The sequence below is a fragment of the Lepus europaeus genome, chromosome 12 (assembly GCF_033115175.1).
Source record: "Lepus europaeus isolate LE1 chromosome 12, mLepTim1.pri, whole genome shotgun sequence".
Classification (NCBI taxonomy): Eukaryota; Metazoa; Chordata; class Mammalia; order Lagomorpha; family Leporidae; genus Lepus; species Lepus europaeus.
In genome coordinates this window covers 32,291,268-32,309,372 of record NC_084838.1, presented here as the reverse complement: position 1 = coordinate 32,309,372, position 18,105 = coordinate 32,291,268, and the positions used below count along the sequence as shown (strand labels likewise).

At 44.0% G+C, this 18,105-nt stretch overlaps 2 protein-coding genes and 1 long non-coding RNA gene across 7 annotated transcripts in view; 1 reads left to right on the top strand and 2 right to left on the bottom strand.

The window, feature by feature from the left end:
• The window catches only part of ALDOB (aldolase, fructose-bisphosphate B), a 473,832-nt gene that overhangs the window by 53,547 nt on the left and 402,180 nt on the right, over positions 1-18,105 (bottom strand). Inside the window, exon 1 of one of the 2 annotated variants that reach the window (XM_062207850.1) lies at positions 17,949-18,039. The exons of the other annotated variant lie outside the window; for it this stretch is intronic. The gene's annotated coding sequence lies outside the window, so the exon portion shown is untranslated. Of the gene's footprint in view, positions 1-17,948; positions 18,040-18,105 lie in introns of those variants that run through there. 2 annotated transcript variants of the gene reach the window in all.
• On the bottom strand, positions 5,094-18,045 carry PGAP4 (post-GPI attachment to proteins GalNAc transferase 4). Of its 3 annotated transcripts, none has more exons than XM_062207848.1 (2): positions 17,974-18,045; positions 5,094-7,569 (listed from the first exon to the last, which is right to left on the bottom strand). In XM_062207848.1, exon 2 carries the CDS (start codon positions 7,490-7,492, stop codon positions 6,281-6,283), a length of 1,212 nt encoding a protein of 403 aa, XP_062063832.1. In that variant the 5' UTR covers positions 7,493-7,569; positions 17,974-18,045; the 3' UTR covers positions 5,094-6,280. The 3 variants fall into 3 exon arrangements, with proteins under 3 accessions (XP_062063832.1, XP_062063830.1, XP_062063831.1); XM_062207846.1 differs by having other exon boundaries at positions 17,949-18,037; XM_062207847.1 differs by lacking the exon at positions 17,974-18,045 and adding an exon at positions 17,271-17,433.
• LOC133771667 (uncharacterized) overlaps positions 17,966-18,105 on the top strand; it is a 47,810-nt gene continuing 47,670 nt past the window's right edge. For both annotated transcript variants that reach the window (XR_009867605.1, XR_009867604.1), the window contains exon 1: positions 17,966-18,051. This is a non-coding gene — a long non-coding RNA (uncharacterized LOC133771667). The remainder of the gene's footprint in view (positions 18,052-18,105) is intronic.

Genomic DNA, 18,105 nt, shown 5'->3' with positions numbered 1-18,105 from the left:
TGCAAAAAAGGTTTAGAAATCCATAGTTTTTCATAATATACATTTTCCATTAACACATTGAAGACCCACCTTAGGCATGTATTCAAACTTTCTTTGCACTGCAATAAACTTATTTTTCAAATCCATTTTCCACTAATTCTTTGAAGTAGGTTCATATATACCTCTTAAAATTTAGATACTTTTTTCTTTTCCATGTTCCCAAGGGTGAGTACTCTGTGTGTGTGCATTCCAGGAGGAAGATGGACTCCTGCCTCATAAACCTCACTGAAGTGGGAGCTCTAGAGAACTCTAGCAAGCATGGATTCCAGACACACTGGTACTGGAGGGGAGTCTAGGGACAACTGGATACCACAAACTTATTACTGTAAAGAAATCCATAGACTAGATGAAATGTCTTGTTCTCCTTGAGGTAAAACCAGGAAAAGGAACTCCTACCTGTACGAATAACATGTCTAACAGCAAAATCTTGAAAACTCCAAGTTCTGTGTATTTCTTTCCCAGGGAAGATCACATAGCAATTGAAATGTGTAGAAAGAAAAAATATAATGGGGAATTAGATAAGGCAGTTTGCTTAAAAACTGATAGCTGATTTTGTTGTCTTTTAAATGGAAACATTTGAAGTTTGCATTCTTTTATATTGTTGTTTAAAGAAAAATGGTGAGAATACTACAGAATGGATAATGCAAACTTTACAAGTTTAATCTAATTTACCTAAGATCCACTCCCTATTTAGGAAAATTTATTTGGTCACTTGTGTGGGGAGTCATTTTAATTGGAATTGATTACTGTCTTTTTTTGTATACAGTTCAATTAGTTTTGTTTTCTCTGGAGTACATGGTTTATTTGCTTTTTTTTTTCAAGATTTATTTAATTTGAAAGGCACAGTTACAGAGAGCAGGAGAGACAAAGGGAGATAGCGATCGCCCATTTGTTGGTTCACTTCCCAGACAACTGCAACAGCCAGGACTGGGGTAGGCAGAACTCAGGAGACTGGAACTCCATCTGGGTCTCCCATATGAGTGGCAGGGACCCAAATACTATGGTCATTTTCTATCCACTGCTTTCCCAGGCACATCAGCAGGGAGCTGGTGCTCATATGGTATACCAATGTCAAAGGTGGTGGCTCAATCTATTGTGCCACAACACCAGCTCCAGTTACTGTCATTTGTATTCACACTGTGATGCACTGAGCTACAGCATCACATGATATAAAATTGGGAAATTTTAAGTCTTATTAACCATTTGGATATTTTCATCCCAATTGGTGAAATTTGCTAAGAACTTCTCATGAACTAGAACATTTTTCTATGTTAGATATTACATGGAAAAACTCTGGGGCATAAATGATCGGGCATTTAATAGAGCCAGTAGCAAAAAAAAAAAAAAAAAAAAAAAAAAAAAAGCAGCACTGCATATATTAGGACCGCAATAGTGATGTGTGCAGTTTGCATGCTGCATTGTTGTAAATAATCATTCTGCGATGGTTTAGAATTTAATAGATCTTCCTAGTCTTTCACCTAGTGACCTATAGAGAAACATGGAAGGATGAGCTGATCCCCCCAAAAAAGCACCAATTTAAAAAATTTGTGGGTAAAAACAGATGAAAAGCCAAAGGCAAATGCTGAATTTATCCAAAAGGACCAAGGAACAGATGGCATAAATAACTATCAGAAAGATGGAGGGAGTGAAAAAAAGTCTTGTGAAGCAGAGGGTATCTGCATTTGTCATCGGTTCTTGTGTCCCGCACTCCTTTGGATAATAATCACTAATGAACACATGGCTCACTGTCATGAAACCTTTGTAAGATTAACCTATGGGGAATGCAAACAATGAATGCAAAACAATGGATTGTCAATGTTATAGAAAAATAATTCATTACCTTTGCTAGGACCTCGCTTCCCACTCCATCAGGAATAAAATTCAAATATGTACATCTCCTTCCTGGCCCAATGTGATGTGGTCCCTATAAACCTGATTTTGTTCTTACCATCTCCATTCTTCTCTTCAAACCCTAGCTACAGCAGCTGTCTTTTAGTTTCCCAGACTGTCTACACTGGTTGTCACCAGAGGCCTATGTATTGCCATTCTGTCTGGAATGCTTTTCCCTTAGCTAGTATTTCTGTATAATTCAGGTCTCAGCTCAATCTTAATCTCTCCCAAAGAGACTTTCCATCTAATCTAAAGAAGTCCACCTCTTTCCCTACCCCCAAGTCCATCTGTTACATCACCCATCTCCTTCAAACTCTTGCATTACCTGAGATTCCTTTATTATGTAGGGCCTCCCCCATCTCCCATTCCACAGTGTCTGAGGTCTATTATGTTTCCTTCACTGTTATATCCCCAATATCCAGAATGTACTTGACATGCAGTAGAGTTCCAGGCTCCTGGCTTCAGCCTGTCCAACCCTGGCTGTTGCAGGCATCCAGGGAATGAAGTAGCAGATAGAGGTGCTTTCTACTTCAAATACATATACATATAAATGAATTTTTCTACATGCTTTCCAGGCAGAGGGACTGGTAAAGAGGAACTTTTGACATCACCAAACCCAGCAATTTTTTACCCTATACTTATTATGTTTGCTTCTATTATGTGTTGGGGTGGGGATCACGTCCAGGGAAGGCTGTTTTATTTTTTAGGCTGTGGGTGTTGCTGCACCTTCTTGATGTTACCATGGGGAGCCACCCAGAAGTGAAAACCCTGGATGGTTGCTCTGCAGCCAGCCTATTTTGAGACTTTTGGGACAAAAAGCAAGAAAGAGTGAAGGAATGATCATCATACTGTACTAATTTAAACTGGTAAGAGGTGAAATGGTCTGTGGTCAGGGTGATTCCTAGTTTGCTTTTACCCAGAAGATGTAAGCCCTGGCATTGCTGTGACCTGGGGATGTGTGACCACTGTTGTTTTATAGTGGGTAGCTTGTACTTTCCAATGGCTAACTTGGAACACCACAGCTGTATGTATACAGGGCAGAGGGAGGCCCATACTATCTGCCCCATAAGAAAGACACATTCATAGAAAAAAGAACAACAGAAGTTCTCAGGAATCCTCAGCAGAATGGGTGCTTTTATTTGAATGGATGTGTTTATGCAGACTTGGTCATAATGGGGAGCTTCTTAGACCTGCCTGTCTTGTGAAAGGTAAGCCAGACTGTTCAAGACCTCCAGCCTTCTAGTAATTTATGCCCCTTGATATGATAAGAGTCTCTTAGTTATCCTCCAGTTTCTTAGGACTAAATAAGAGACTTCAACAATATGTAAACACTGTACTATAGGATTAAGGAACAAATTGGAGGAAGATCTATTAGTGGGAAGGGGGAAAGGGCACTTGCATCTGTAGAAAACATCCAAAGACAACAGACCCTAGTTAGCTAAGACCAATGGGGGAAGACAACTGAGCTGTGTGTACAGAAACTGGACAGAGAAGGGTAGCCTTAGACATCAGAATGGAAGAGCTGGGGAGATGTTAGCATACAGAGAACCACTGACATTTAAAGAACAGAAGTATATGGGGCCAGCACTATGGTGCAGCGGGTTAACACCCTGGTCTGAAGTGCCAGCATCCCATATAGGTGCCAGTTCGAGACCCAGCTGCTCCACTTCCGATCCAGCTCTCTGCTATGGCCTGGGATAGCAGTGGAAAATGGCCCAACTCCTCGGGCCCCTGTACCCACGAAGAAGACCTGGAAGAAGCTCCTGGCTCATGGCTTCAGATCGGTGCAGCTCCAGCTGTTTCGGTCAATTGGGGAGTGAACCATCAGATGGAAGACTTCCCTCTATCTGCCTCTCCTCTCTCTGTGTAACTCTGACTTTTAGATAAATAAATAAATCTTAAAAAAAAAAAAAAGAAAGAAAGAAAAAGAAGTGTAAACCAGCAGTGATTCCATACCTTGAGACTGATTAGTTTATAATGGCTCTCCTAACACTGGTCAAAAATTTTCATGAGGAGACCCAATCATTAATGTAGCAAATTCTAATGAGTTCTAAGTCAGAGGGGGTTCAGTTCAACAACTTGGGAAAGGAGGAATGAAGGAGTGGAATCTGAACTTCATAATGAGTCACTGAGTAGTTCTGATCATCCTGGACAGTACTGGGGGATGCATAACAGCTCACTTTACCAACACAACATATATTTATCTGTTCATCCTCAAGACTAATATAACAATAGGTTTCTATTAGCTTAGCTTACCAAGACATTACTTATTTCAGATTACAATTAGAGTTCACAAAAGAGATTTTGACCACATAATTATCTAGAAAATTAATGTTAAAAAAAAAACAACAGGTGCAAGAAGTCTGAGTCCTGGCTGTGTGGTTGTTTAACTGTACAATCCAGAGAAGTTGTTGTCTCTGGGTCTCAAGACCATGGGTAATTAACCCCTACATAACTGCTTCAGTGCTTGAGTGGATTTCAAGATAGATGCTCACCATGGACATTTACAAGCAAACAAAAGATGCGGCATTGAAACAAACTGGACAGCTGCTTGAACTCTGTAACATAGTCTCCCATCCTCATAAAGGGAATTGTTGGCCACCAGTGTGGTTAGTACTGTCACCAGTCATTTATTTATAACTCTTAAAAAAGGGGGTAAATTCAGACATTAGTCTTAGAATAAGCTCAAGAGGAGTCTCAGATCATCTCCAGTTGGAATGAATTGTCCTTATTTTGGCTTGGTTGGAGATGGGGATGAAAGCTGTGCCCCATAAGTGTCAGTCCAATACCTGACTTCATACTTCACTAATATCTTTACTTAAAATTCCTGTGATTCACAGGGCCGGTGTTGTGTTGTAGGTTGGGCCACTGGCTGCAATGTTGGCATCCCATTTGAGCTCTGGTTCAAGTCCCAGCTGTTCTACTCCAATCCAGCTCCCTGCTATTGTGTCCAGGAAAGCAGTGGAAGATGGCCTAAGTCCCTGGGTCCCTGCCCCTATGTGGAAGACCCAGATGAAGCTCCTTGCTCCTGGCGTCTGCCTGGCCCAGACCCAATCCTGGCTGATATGGGCATTGGGAGAATGAAACAGAAGATGGAAGATATCTCGGGGCGGGGGGGGGGGGTGCTTTGTGTATATGTGTCTCCCTCTATCTCTGTAACTCATTTAAATAAAAAAAATTTTAAATACACTTGATTTTCATGTGCTTATTACAGGGGAGAAATTTACCAAGCATCCACTACATACTAAGCACTTGTGAAGCCCAAACATAAACATATTTTGTAATTTAATCCTCAAGACAACTTTAAAAGGTAGGTATTACTGTTCTCATTTTACAGGTGAAAAATTTGAGACCCAGAGTGGTTACATGACTTGCTAAAGGTCACATAATCAGCACATGGCAGAGATCTGTAATAAAAGTTCAGATCTTCTGACTTCACAGCCAATGTTTTTATTCTATAATGTTTCCTAGAAGAAAAAGAGATGAGGGTGAACAGTTAGCCAGTAGTTAGGAAAAAGTAATGTTACTAGTAAAGACCTTACTCATAGCCTTCTGAAATGTCCAGCTGTCAAAGAATCAGCATAGGAAAGAATCATTCAATACTAAATCACTATCAGACATAAGCAATGTGATGATTCAGAAGACTTGATTGTGCTGTGCCTTCAAGTTCTCACTAATCGTATGGATTATCAGTGTACTAGAGATCAACAGGAAAAGAGTCTACGGCCATACCACCCTGAACGCCCGATCTCGTCTGATCTCGGAAAAGAAAACGCAAGGTAACAGAAAAGCCAGATCACCTGCCTTCAAGATGCTGGGCACTGCATGGCTTTCACCAGTTTTTATTACACCAAGTTAAGGAAATAAGTGAACTGGTCCTGCCTCTTTGGGCATATATTCTAAACATACATTCATTCTCATACCCAATGAGGAAAAACACCAATTCAGAAGAATCTTATGTTTCACCAAATTCTACTTAAAATTCTAAATCAGTCATAATAACACTGTGCACAAGATTTTTGGCAGTCACAAGCTCCATCACAAAGAGAAGCTTAAAACAATCAGAGAACATAACTTGTATGTAAATGCGCCCTCCCTGGGTGGGTCAGACTGCATGAGGCAGTGTGGCTGTGTGGAAGGAGAGGTCCGGGGCTGTGGCAAACTGCTGCCCTTGCCAGGAGGTTACCAAAGCCAAGGTTGTTGACTTCCGTATGTTCCTCAGCTGTCCCAGTGCCTTTCCTCCTAGCAACATTAAACAAGGAAATATCTGCAAGCAACCGTGTCTAAATAAAGAGCATAATATTTGAATCTCTAAAAAGTGGCCAATTCCAGAGAGGCATTTCTTGGCTCCCTAGAGCAGACTAGGATGGAAGTTGTACCGGAGGCTGGAGAAGAGCCCTATGTGTTTCACCAGATTGGGCTCGACCACATAGGCCCGCTCTCCCTTGGACCTCAACAGTGAGTACAGGGCCATGTCCTTGCCAAAACCTTTATGACAGTACACCTGCGACAGGTAGGTGAGGGTCCGGCGGGCTGCAGGGGCAGGGAAGAGCATGGCTGGGGTACAACACTGAGAGGCAGGAACCACGCTGTACAAGGAAGGGCTCAGCCGCCGCAGTTCCAGGAAATAGTGCCGGCCCACCAGTTCAACCAGCCCCATACTATAGAGGGAGAAGAAAAGCAGGACAGGCCAGCTGAACCCTGGACGGCTGGCAAACCTCATGTAAATATAGGTAAGTAAGGGCCCCAACAACATGCCTACACCAACCCACTCCAGGATCCTCATGGGTTCTGGGTTGATATAGTGTTGAAGCCTCTCTGGGTGATAGAGCTTTAGATAAAGGGCATCTCTGAGGTGGGGCTCGGAGAAGCGAGCCCGCAGAAGGTGCTCCAAGACCGGAAAGATTTGCTCCTCCGGCACAGCATCGTCTTCCACCATCAGGATGTAGTCTGGATTGTAGGTCTGCAGGGATGACTCCAGGCAATAGACATAGTCCTGCTTCTCTTTCTCAAATGAGTTGGTTGAAGGGTCGTCGCCATAGTCATCCTCAGTGCCCTCATAGCGGTTTGCCACAGGGACATACTTAGAGAGCAGCTTGGCATCGAAATGATTCACACTGCGCTCCACGTTGCACAGGAAGAGCTGATGCCCTTCACACTGGGGGCCGCACTGCTGCAGCAGCCGGTGGAACTGGGACACCACCTGCAAGACGTAGTGGAAGCCAGGCTGTCTGTCCACGGTGATGATGGTAATCACCAGCCAGGGGCGGGGGGTGGCCTGCCAAACAATGGGCACTGAGCCATTGGCAGAGGGCAGCTCCTCAAAGTAGTGGAGGGCAGCTTCCCCCTCTTTCAAGCTCTGCTGCAGAAACTCCTGGCTCATTTGGTTCAGATGCCAATGGCGCAGATAGAAATACGAGTGCAGAAGCCGATGACAGGCCAAGGGGGCCAGTAGGCCAAATGTCACCACTGTCAGGATGAAGAGCTGGACAGCAGTGCTGCCCCAGGAGAGTCGCCGCAGCCTCCGGAGGAGCATGGCAGCGGAAGAGATTGATGTGCTCATGAGGTCAACTTTTGGTCACGTCTGGTCCCAAGAACAAACCATCCTGGAACTCAGGCCAGAATCATTGCATATCAAACCTACAGAAAGAGACAGCAGAAAATAGTAAAGGTAGCTTTACAAATTTCCAAGAACTGAACTCAACACACACCAAATTAGGAATTCTAGCTTAAGGCTATGTAGCTGCTAGAGACTTTAAAGTATTTTATCTGTTAACGATACTGGAATCTCTTTATTATTTCTATGAGTAATGAGATCTTGGTGCATTCAACCAAGTCTTCATGCCTAATAAAGAAGCTGAGTGGGGTTTATAATGTACCACCGAGTCAGCAGCTAGGCTAAAATTATTACCTCTATTTATTAGCCACAGGTATGGGTTCTTAAAACAGAGCTACAAAAGCAAATCTTGACACAGAGAATATACACACATTTAGAGCAAGTTCCAACAGTACTTGTTGATTGTGCATATCCCAAAGAAGAGAAAGAATACTCAGAACTCCCCAAAACATCTGTTATTTAACATTACCTTTCATCCTTATTTCTGATTTCATCTAACTATATTAATACTACATATTAATTTAATCCTGATTGTTCTATTTTTTAAAAGAGTACTGTCATGGGAACCAGTGAGGGAAATTACCTTCCATTTGTAAGCAAATTCTAGAGCCCTAGACTTTGAAAGAGGAAAAGGCAACAGAGGAAGGTCCCTGGAGCAGCTTTTCAATGACGGAGGGAAGGTATAGGCAGGGGTGAAGATGGAAGAGGCAGTTGCCCTAATCCTGGTACAGAAAGGAATGTTGTGTGATATGATGATTCACTCGGGGCCTGGGACTGAGACACACAGTGGTGTGAATCCTAGCTCTGCTACTTCACTTAGTGGGAAATCACAGCACCTCCTTACATCTTGGATTCCTCAGCTCCAAAGCAGAAATAATAAAAATAACTCAGACAGTTACTATGAATATCAAATGTGTTAGGGAGTAAAATAATGTAGAGTAAAAAAAGGCATAAAACGCATCTGTATGTTTTAACGCAAGTAATATTTTAGGAGTAAGAAGATCTAATGCTCTGATAGAAAACAAGCTTGCACCAACCAGTAAGGCCAGTGCAAAAATCAAAGAGTGTCTATAGAACAGAAAGTACCCAGGGAATTTTAAAAAGTTTGTTTGAGAATGGAATTAACCAATAATGTGCATTTTTCCATTAGCTTTTAGAAGACCCCTTTTAACCCTTTTGCCATACCAGTGTAATAGTTTGCACAAATTTAGAGAAAAGGTGTCTAGCTTGTGAGTTACTGGGAAGGAAGGACTTCCCAGGCCCCATTTGAGATTGCCATGGTGCAGTCTGCCAGTACTTTCATATCCATGTTCTTGCCTTCTAGGGCTCACAGGTGACCTCATTTCCTAGCCTAAGGGTCATGTGTTTGGCCTTGCCAGCAAAATGTGATCAAAGGGAGAGGTGTGACACCTGAGCTAGAAGGGCTGCGAGCAGGTGTGTCTTTTCTACTGACTATTTCCTCATCTGAATGGAGAGCCTGGGGTGGGTATGAGGTTGGGGAAATGGCATCCTGAATAACTGCATGAAAAGCGAGGTCCCTCCTGCCTCCCACCTCCCAGCACCCTCCCAACCTAGAGTAGACTGTGTGGTGAGCAACGCGTAAACCATTGTGTCTAGAAACTAGTGAACTTTGTACTTGCTTATTAAAGTACTTAGCCTATCCTGCCTTTAACAGTCAGTCATGTAAAATACCAAACCTCTCCTTATAGTAGGATGATAATGGCAATTCAAAAGCAGAAAGACAAGTCTCATTTCAGTAACAGAAGCAGACTGTTCTGCAAGACCTCAGGAGTGAATCAGACTACTCCATAACTAGTAAGAGATCTGGATGGCACCCACAGAGGGACATAAGGAAGGAGAGATTTGAACATCACACAACTCTTGGCTTGAGGTGTGTGAACACCAGGATATTGCACACTGATTTCCTCTACTCTAATCTGCTTGGGTCAAAGGAGTTAATATATCATGTGGCTACACATGCATACAGCCTTACTAGAGTAGAAGCTAAATACTAGGTTGAACTCACATTCCCAGGGTACAATGGCTCTGAGAATGCAAGCCTTCAGGTTACTTCCTTCTCACACTGTTCTCCTCGCCTTTGCCACTGCCCAAGGACCCATCTAGGAGAGGGAATTAAATAGAGTCAACAAGATGAGGCATATCAGGGCTCTCCAGTGCTGTGGCACAGCAGACTAAACCTCCGTCTGCAGTGCCAGTATCCCATATGGGCAACAGTTCATGTCCCGGCTGCTCCTCCTCTGATCCAGCTCTCTCTCTCTGCTAATGACCTGGGAAAGCAGTAGAAGATGGCCCAAGTGCTTGGGCCCCTGCAGTCACGTGGGAGATCCAGAAATTCCTGGCTCCTGGATTTGGATTGGCCCAGCTCTGGCAGTTACAGCATTTGGGGAGTAAACCAGTGGATTTAAGACCTCTTTGTCTCTTCCTCTGTCTGTAACTCTGCCTCTCAAATAAATAAATAAATCTTTAAAAAATGTTTTAAAAAGATAAGGTAGGTCTAGGAAAATGCCACACACACAGTAGGTGCTATCAGTAACTACGACATGGCAGATAGGACAAAAATGAAAGCACCTATTATTGATATAAAAAATTTTTAGTTCTAGGTAATGTTTCCTATGCTGCCCAATTGGGGATAATAGAATCATTAACATCTCGCCCGGCGCTGTGGCTTAACAGGCTAATCCTCCGCCTTGTGGCGCCGGCACACCGGGTTCTAGTCCCATTTGGGGCGCCAGACTCTATCCCGGTTGCCCCTCTTCCAGGCCAGCTCTCTGCTATGGCCCGGGAAGGCAGTGGAGGATGGCCCAAGTGCTTGGGCCCTGCACCCCATGGGAGACCAGGAGAAGCACCTGGCTCCTGGCTTCGGATCAGCGAGATGCACCGACTGCAGTGGCCATTGGAGGGTGAACCAACGACAAAAAGGAAGACCTTTCTCTCTCTCTCTCTCTCACTATCCACTCTGCCTGTCCAAAAAAAAAAAAAAAAGAATCATTAACATCTCATAAAGTACCTTATTTTTAAAAAAATATGGCTGCCAGACTGCTGTTCCACTAACATTTAGGGACAGAAAGAGGATTCAGTTCCAGGACACATGGTCCCTGCCTACAGTGATCAGCTCCTGCTGGGTGAAGAACAGCTCCAAAGCTTCATAACTTAAAATTAATAACATGAATCTGTGGATAGCTGTGTTCAGCTCCAGATTGTGGGTCAGAATCATGTCTTTCCTCATGCCTCTCTCTTCAGATCAAGCTGTAGAAGAACTGCCACTTGGGAAGTGCTCTTCTGAAGCTGCATAAGAGGCTGAGTGAAAACATGCAGGTACATTTGCATCCTTGCTTAAGTGGGTCACAAATCAAGTCTATTCACCATCCACTGATTAAAACCATGGGAAAGAGGAATTTTCTCTTCCCACAGGTAAGAGGAGGGTGAGAAAGAAGATTCAAGAGAGGAAAAGCAGACCAATTTCCAGGACTTCATGAGAAAAGAAAGGATCTTGCAATCTGCTCAGAGAAATTTCTAGAATGCTCATAGGGGATAAGACCCAGCCCTCTCCTCCCTTATTAAACATTGCATGAAACAGGACAGACTTCAGTAGTGATCACCCAAATGGTTTCAAAGTACTAAGGTTTATTTCTTTTATTCATTCCTTTTTAAAAAAGATTTATTTATTTGAAAGTCAGAGTCAGAGAGAGAGATCTTCAACCTCTGGTTCATTCCCCAGATGGCTGCAATGGCCAGGGCTGGGCCAGGCCAATTTCAGGAGCCAGGAACTTCATCCAAGTCTCCCACATTGGGGGCAGGGTTCCAAGCACTTGGTCCATTTTCTGCTGCTTTTCCTAGGCCTTTAACAGGTTGCTGGATCATAAGTGAAGCAGACTGGACATGAACTGGTGCCCATACAGGATGGTGGCATCACAGGTAGTGGCTTTTCCTGCTATGCCACAACACTAGCCCCCTACAGTTTATTTCTTTTTCACATTACTTGTTTATTATGGGTCAATCATGGCTTTATTTCATGTCATCTGTGCTTAAGAACTACGCAGATGAGAATGCCTTTTATTGAACATTGCTAGTTTTGTTGCAGAGAGAAAAGAGAGAGTGAACCACAGGCTAGCTCTTATATGACACATGGGGCCAGTATTGTGGTGCAGGAGGTTAAGCCTGCATTCCATTTCCTGGCTATTCTGTTACTGATCCAGCTTTCTACTAGTGCATCCTGGGAGGCAGCAGATTATAGTTCAAGTGCTTGGGCCCCTGCCACCTGTGGGGGAGACTTGGATGGAGTTCTTGGCTCCTGGCTTCTGCCTGGCCCAGCCCTGGCTGTTGCAGACATTTGGGGAGTGAATCAGCAGATCAAAGCTGATAGCTTGCTCGCACACTCTCTCTCTCTCTTTCTTTGCCTCCAAGTAGATAAAAATAAATAAAAACACATATTTAAAAAGTGACACATCATTTCCACCCCCATTTCACTGAGTGGAACAAGTTACATAACAACTCCTGATTTCAACAAAGCAGAGGTATGTAATTTTCCTACAAGAAAAAGTACTAAAAGCCTAAAGTCAATGATTGAGGAAATATATCTCTCTCCACAAAAGGACAAGAAATACTTGGAGTAATAAACGCAATCTATCACATACACCATGTGCCAAGGGAGCCGGGATCAGATACTTCATTCAACAACTAGATGACTGGTCTGGTGAAAATCTAGCTATGCTGAGTTATGTAGGCATTCAAGAGAATGTGTGTGTGTGTGTGTTTAAAGATACACATATTCAGTATTATGATCAGACTATTATATTTAGCAATAAATGCCATAGGTACAATAAAAAAACTATATTAAAACATTTTGTTGGAATGCTTTATGGTTTCCACACAACAGAATCTACAGTAACCTATTTATGATTAATCACAAATAGAGTCTTAGCTTTTTGACCAGGCATATGAGTACTGTCCAAAACATGTCTTCTTTTTAAATATTGATTTATTTGGGGAACAGAGAGAAACAGAGAGAGAGGAAAGTCAAAAGTAAGAGCAATCATATTCGTTTACTCCCCAACTACCCACAATGGCCAGGGCTAGGCCAGGCCAAAGCTGGAAGCCTAGAACTCAATCCAGGTCTCTCACGTGGACAGAAGGCACTCAACTGCTTCAGCCATCACCCACTGCCTCCCAGGGTCTGTATTAGCAGTAAGCTGGAATTGTAAGCAGAGCTGGGAGTTGAATCCAGGCATCTGATAAAACATGTCTTCTTTGTAATAGGTAGGTCCTGAACCACTGTGCTTGGTGGAGTTCACAAAACTTTTGTAACCTATAGCTGCCCTGTCAGTACTCCGGCTCTCCTCTCCCATTAAGCTTTGCTACTTGGCAGTAAGTAAAACCTACTGCTAATGCTGCTGCTGGAAATGCCATAGCCACCTTAATTTAAATATGGCAAAATATAGGTCCCCACTGTTATTGGAGCCAGAACTTCTGCCTCTAAAGTTTCCTCTCTTCATGCAACCAAAATTTAAAGATTGGTTATTGCAATTGCCAAAATCATTGTAGCTTCTACTACCTAATGAATTGCTTCCATCCTTACCAAATCCATTGTATATGTCCCCACTGCCACCACATCCACTACTTCAGCTACCACCAAAGCCACAATGACCACTGAAGCTTCCTCCATGACCAAAGTCATCACTGTTATTAAAGCCACCTCCATGTTTCCAGAACCAGTTTCCAGAACTAGGTCAACCCCTTCGGCCAGATTCTTTAACAGGACTTTCTTTCACTGTAGTGGCTATTCACAGACCACAACATTATCCATGGAGTCAGGGCATCAAATGTCACAAAAGCAAGGTCCTTCTTCCTGTCACTGCCTAGTCAGTCACAATTTTAAGCACTTTAATTTTTCCTACACTGAATTCATTTCTGTGGTGATGTCCTTAAGTGTCTTTAATGGCAACAAGAAAGGTCTTTTTCACAGGAAAGTGGGCATCTGATCATGTGACAGCCCTCCCTGGTTCCACAACTCTTCCATCCACCTCATGTGGCCTTGTGGTCACGGCTGTACCCACCTCCTCCACAGTGGGATACAGGCAACATCCAAAACCCCTAGAATGCTTGGTGTTTAGGTTTCTCATTACTATATGGTCCATAAATGTTCTTCACTCCTCAAAACGGCTCCTCATGGGTTGTTTCAAAGCTCAAGCCCCTGAAGAGCTTTTGCAGCAGTTACAACTCTTTGGGAGGCTCTGACTTAGATGTGATGGCAGTGGGAAGACAGCCTTTAACAACATTTCCTCAGCCGCACCTGTTGGCAGAAAGGTGTAAACTAACAAACAAGCTGAGAGTATGTTCTTGTTTGCTTTTTAAAATATTTTCTTGGGGATGGATATTTGATGCAGGGTTGAGACATCTGCATCTCAGGACAGAATGATGGGCTTTGATACCCAGCTATGGATCCTGACTCCAGTTTCCTGCTAATGTAGATCTTAGGAGGCAACAGTCATGGCTCAGGTAGTTGGGTCTGGGCTACCAGGATTGAGTTTATAATTCTTGGCTTTGAGAGCATTTGGGGAGTGAACCAGTAGTTGGGAACCCTGTCTTTGCCTCTCAAGAATATTTTAAAAAATTTTTTAATATAAAAAAGAACAGATTTTATGCATTACACAGGTAAGTTCCAAGACGACAACTACATTTACCACATTCCTCGGCTTTCCCCCAACTCCCCCCCCCCATCAGTTTATGCAAAACCATAATTTTAATCCACTCTATATTGACAGGCTTAATTCACCACTAATCATAATATTCAACAAGTAAAAAGTAGGAAAACCATGTTTCCACAGGAGTATAAACAAGGGCTAAACATGATAATCATATCCCAAAATGACCTTTTCATTCCTATACATTTCAAAAAAAATTATAAAAAACCATTTCATTAAACGTTTATACCAACTGCCTGTGAGAAAGCAAATCATTGTAATTCCATGTTGAATCTCTTGCTCAGAAAGACACTGACCACAGACCACCTGTCAGCCTAACTGGTGCCCCTCTCCAGCAATAAAGTTTAAGTGTTAATCACAAGTCTTGCTGATAGCCAAAAAGCTCAACAAGATGCCTATTCCAAAAGAATAGTAAAGGAACATTGTAACACACATTCCAAGGCAAGATTGCCTGCTGCCTGAAATCTCCCACGTAAATTGCCATAATAAACAACTTTTTCCATATATGGAACTTCCTTCATTTTTCATCAGGATTTCTGCTCAGTTCCGAGGCATTATATCTTCCATCCTGCCATTACGGTGTTCAACACAATCTATGATTTATTTCATTTGACTGATATGGCTTTAAGATTATTAGCCTTGGAGCAACAAAGCTAAAGTCCCTAGGATTTTTCACTAGTAGTTTTGTGGAAGGAAACCAAACACAGGAATGGGATAGAAGTAGGACAATGTCCACATTATTGCTCTAGTTATACTCCAGCAATATTGTGAACTGATTGATATTTGGCCAGGTAACAACCAGATCACTGCAGCCCAGTTTTATGGATTAATATTTACTCAGTTGTTATCTATGCCTTGCAAACTCTTTGAAACAACTATTCCATAAATTATATTCAGCCTGTTATCACATTTAGGGTAAAGGACTCAGGCAAGACAGTAAAAGACAAAGATACCAAGAGATGAACATGAACTAGGGCTTGGATGGATAAATGGAACAACAAGAATTGCATTTTAGTGTAGCTTCTGAAAATTAAAACTAAGAGCCATAGGGATATAGGTTGCAGAATACTGGGCTGAATCTTATCAGGAGATAAGCATGTGATCATGGACCCTGTTTCCCAAGTTAGCCCACTACATGAATGACATCTGGGACCCAAAGACTGGTAAGTTCCAACTTCTCACCTCCAGCTAGTCACTTCCCCATTCCCCTCCCATGGTCTCTTTTCTATCCATCTCTCCTCCCCTCCCCTGTTCATTGTCATGCCCTCTTCATTGTCACACCCCAACAGCCCCTCATCCCCAGGCTAGGGGATTGCAACAGGCTCTTAACTGGGCTCCTAATCCCCAGAATGAGCAACATATCTGAAGCCAAAAGATCTGAGTACAATTCTAACACTCCCTAACCTGGTCAATTTATATGAAGAAATAATTTCTCTCTCTGAGCCATTTTGTCTCTCTGCAAAATAGGAAAACCAAAGGAAATCTCATTTATGGCAGCATTATGAAGATTAAAAGTGACAATGGCTATGAAAGTCCTTTGTCTCACATAAGACACTGTGCAAATGATGGTAATTTATTACATTGTCAGCACCTGCCTGACACTCTGAAGCAGCAAACATAGCACTCTTTTCTGTAAAACTGTTCAGTGATTTCCCAGTGACTGTAGAACAAGGTACAAATTCTTTGCCAAGATTCTTCAAAATCCAGTTCCAACTATCTTTCCAGCTCTATACTTCTCCTCACACATGCTAACTTAACTATCAAGAATCAGTCCAAAAACCACCCTCTCCCAAAAGCCAACCTGACTTCCCTCAATCAGAAACAATCTCTTTTTTATTCCTCAAGTACCAGGGCCAGCAATAGGCGCTTTTCCCCTAAGGCATTCATTTGTCACTGTTTTGGACTGTTTCTATTTATAGCTACCACTTAGTAACCCTCTACCACATATGGCAGCATTGTGCCAGACTCCATTACCCAGCACCATAATTTTCCAGGCTTTTAAAATAATCAACTTCATTGAAATATACTTTACAAACAATAAAATGCACCATTTAATTATACATCACAGTGGTTTTTGTCAAATTTACACACTCCTGTAACTACCACCACAATAAAAATTGACCAAAGTATTATATAAAGGTTATCTGAAATTGAAATGAGTAAATATTGTCAGGAAATGCTTGTTTTGGTTTAACATAATTGGCTGATAATTACACTTGAATATGTAGTACCTAAAAAATGCTTAAAGATCAGGAAGAGAAAGATACTCAAATTGAAAAATGGGCAAAAGAATTAACAGTCAACTCATATACACAAAAATAAAAGGCTAATACTCAGAGGGAAAAGGTGTTGATTCCTACAGGTAATCAAAGAAATGCAAATTAAATCTTTAATTTAATTAAAAATTAAACCTTTGTGTTGATTTAAAACTTCACATCTGTGTAAGTAGAGAAAAATTTAAGGATATCCAGAAAATCTCTGTCTAGAAGATGAAGTTTTAAGTCATCTTCATTTTCATTTACATTTTCTGTTTCCTGAATGTTTTGTAATAAGTTTATCTTTAAAAAACAAAACGTTCTGATAATTGTAATGATGTCAGGTGTTGGGCACACAGCTTTCCCTTCTCACCTCATTATGCACTCTAAAAATGCATTTTCCTCTCCCCCCCCCCCCCCCCCAAAGAGAGAAACCCGATTTCCCTTTACAAGGTTTAGGTCTCCAGGGGGGAAATACACGCGCGCGCACACACACATCTGCAGGTTTTGCTGAGGGTCCGCATGGTGAGATCATCTTTGGCGCCGCCCTGTGATCCTCTGGGGAGCACGGGCAGAGCTGGGGATGCATGGGTCAGACCGACCCTGCAGGAGCTCCCGCCCCAAGACACGCAGTGCGGCACGCGCGACACGAGCCCAGGGTCCAGAAAGGGGGCGAGACACACCCAGGGGACCCTAACTGTCACTCTCAGAAAACCAAGAGGAGTGAATCTAGTGTCTGCCGCTGACCTTGGGCAGTGCCCATCGCGCCCAGGCCTCAGTTTCCCCACCCGTACACCGAGGCCGGCAGTCTCCATCGGCGCGCCGGTTCTCTTCAGCTGATCTCTCTGGGAGCTGGGAGGGATTCCTCTGCAGGGTCGCCTTCCCCGGGTCCCCGGCTGCCAGGTCAGCCGCCGAAACCCAACGCGGCAGCAGCGCGCTGGGCACGACCTGCGGACCTGAGGCGCAGACGCGCGGCGAGGGTCCGCCGCTCCCGGGCGGCCATTAGGCGGTGGGCCCGCAGGCGCTTTAGCCGCGCCCGGCTTCGCGGGGGTCTCACCCGGGCTCCCCGCTTCTGGGTCGCCTCTTTCTGTCGGCCTCACAGCTCAGCCTGCAGGGCGAGGGACCGCGGGGCGCCCTCGCCGCGACGCGCTGTCGCCGGCCCCGGCCGCGAGGGGGACGCCCTGCGGCGGATCCCGCAGTGCCGGGGCAGGAAGCGGCCGGCAGCGCGGGCACGGCCCAGCGAAGCCGGCTCGCCCGGAGCGCGCGGCGGGGGCGCAGGCCTCCGGGGCCGCGCCACCCCCTGCAGCGGCTCTCCCCGTGCCGAGCCGCAGACCCCCTAAGCCCTCACTCGCGTGTCTCCGCAGCGTGGGCGCTCCGACCACCGTGCCAAAAGGGCTGGGCAGTTGGCGCGCACTGAGGACCTACCTGCTGGAGGCGGCCAGCTTCGTACCTGACGCACGCCGAGGGCCGCCTCTGCCGTCGCCCAGGCTGGGTCATCCCGGCGGAGGCGCCATGGCCGGATCCTGAGGTAGGCGAGGAGCCGGCGCGGCGAGATTTAGGTGGGCGAAGGAGCCTCACCTCC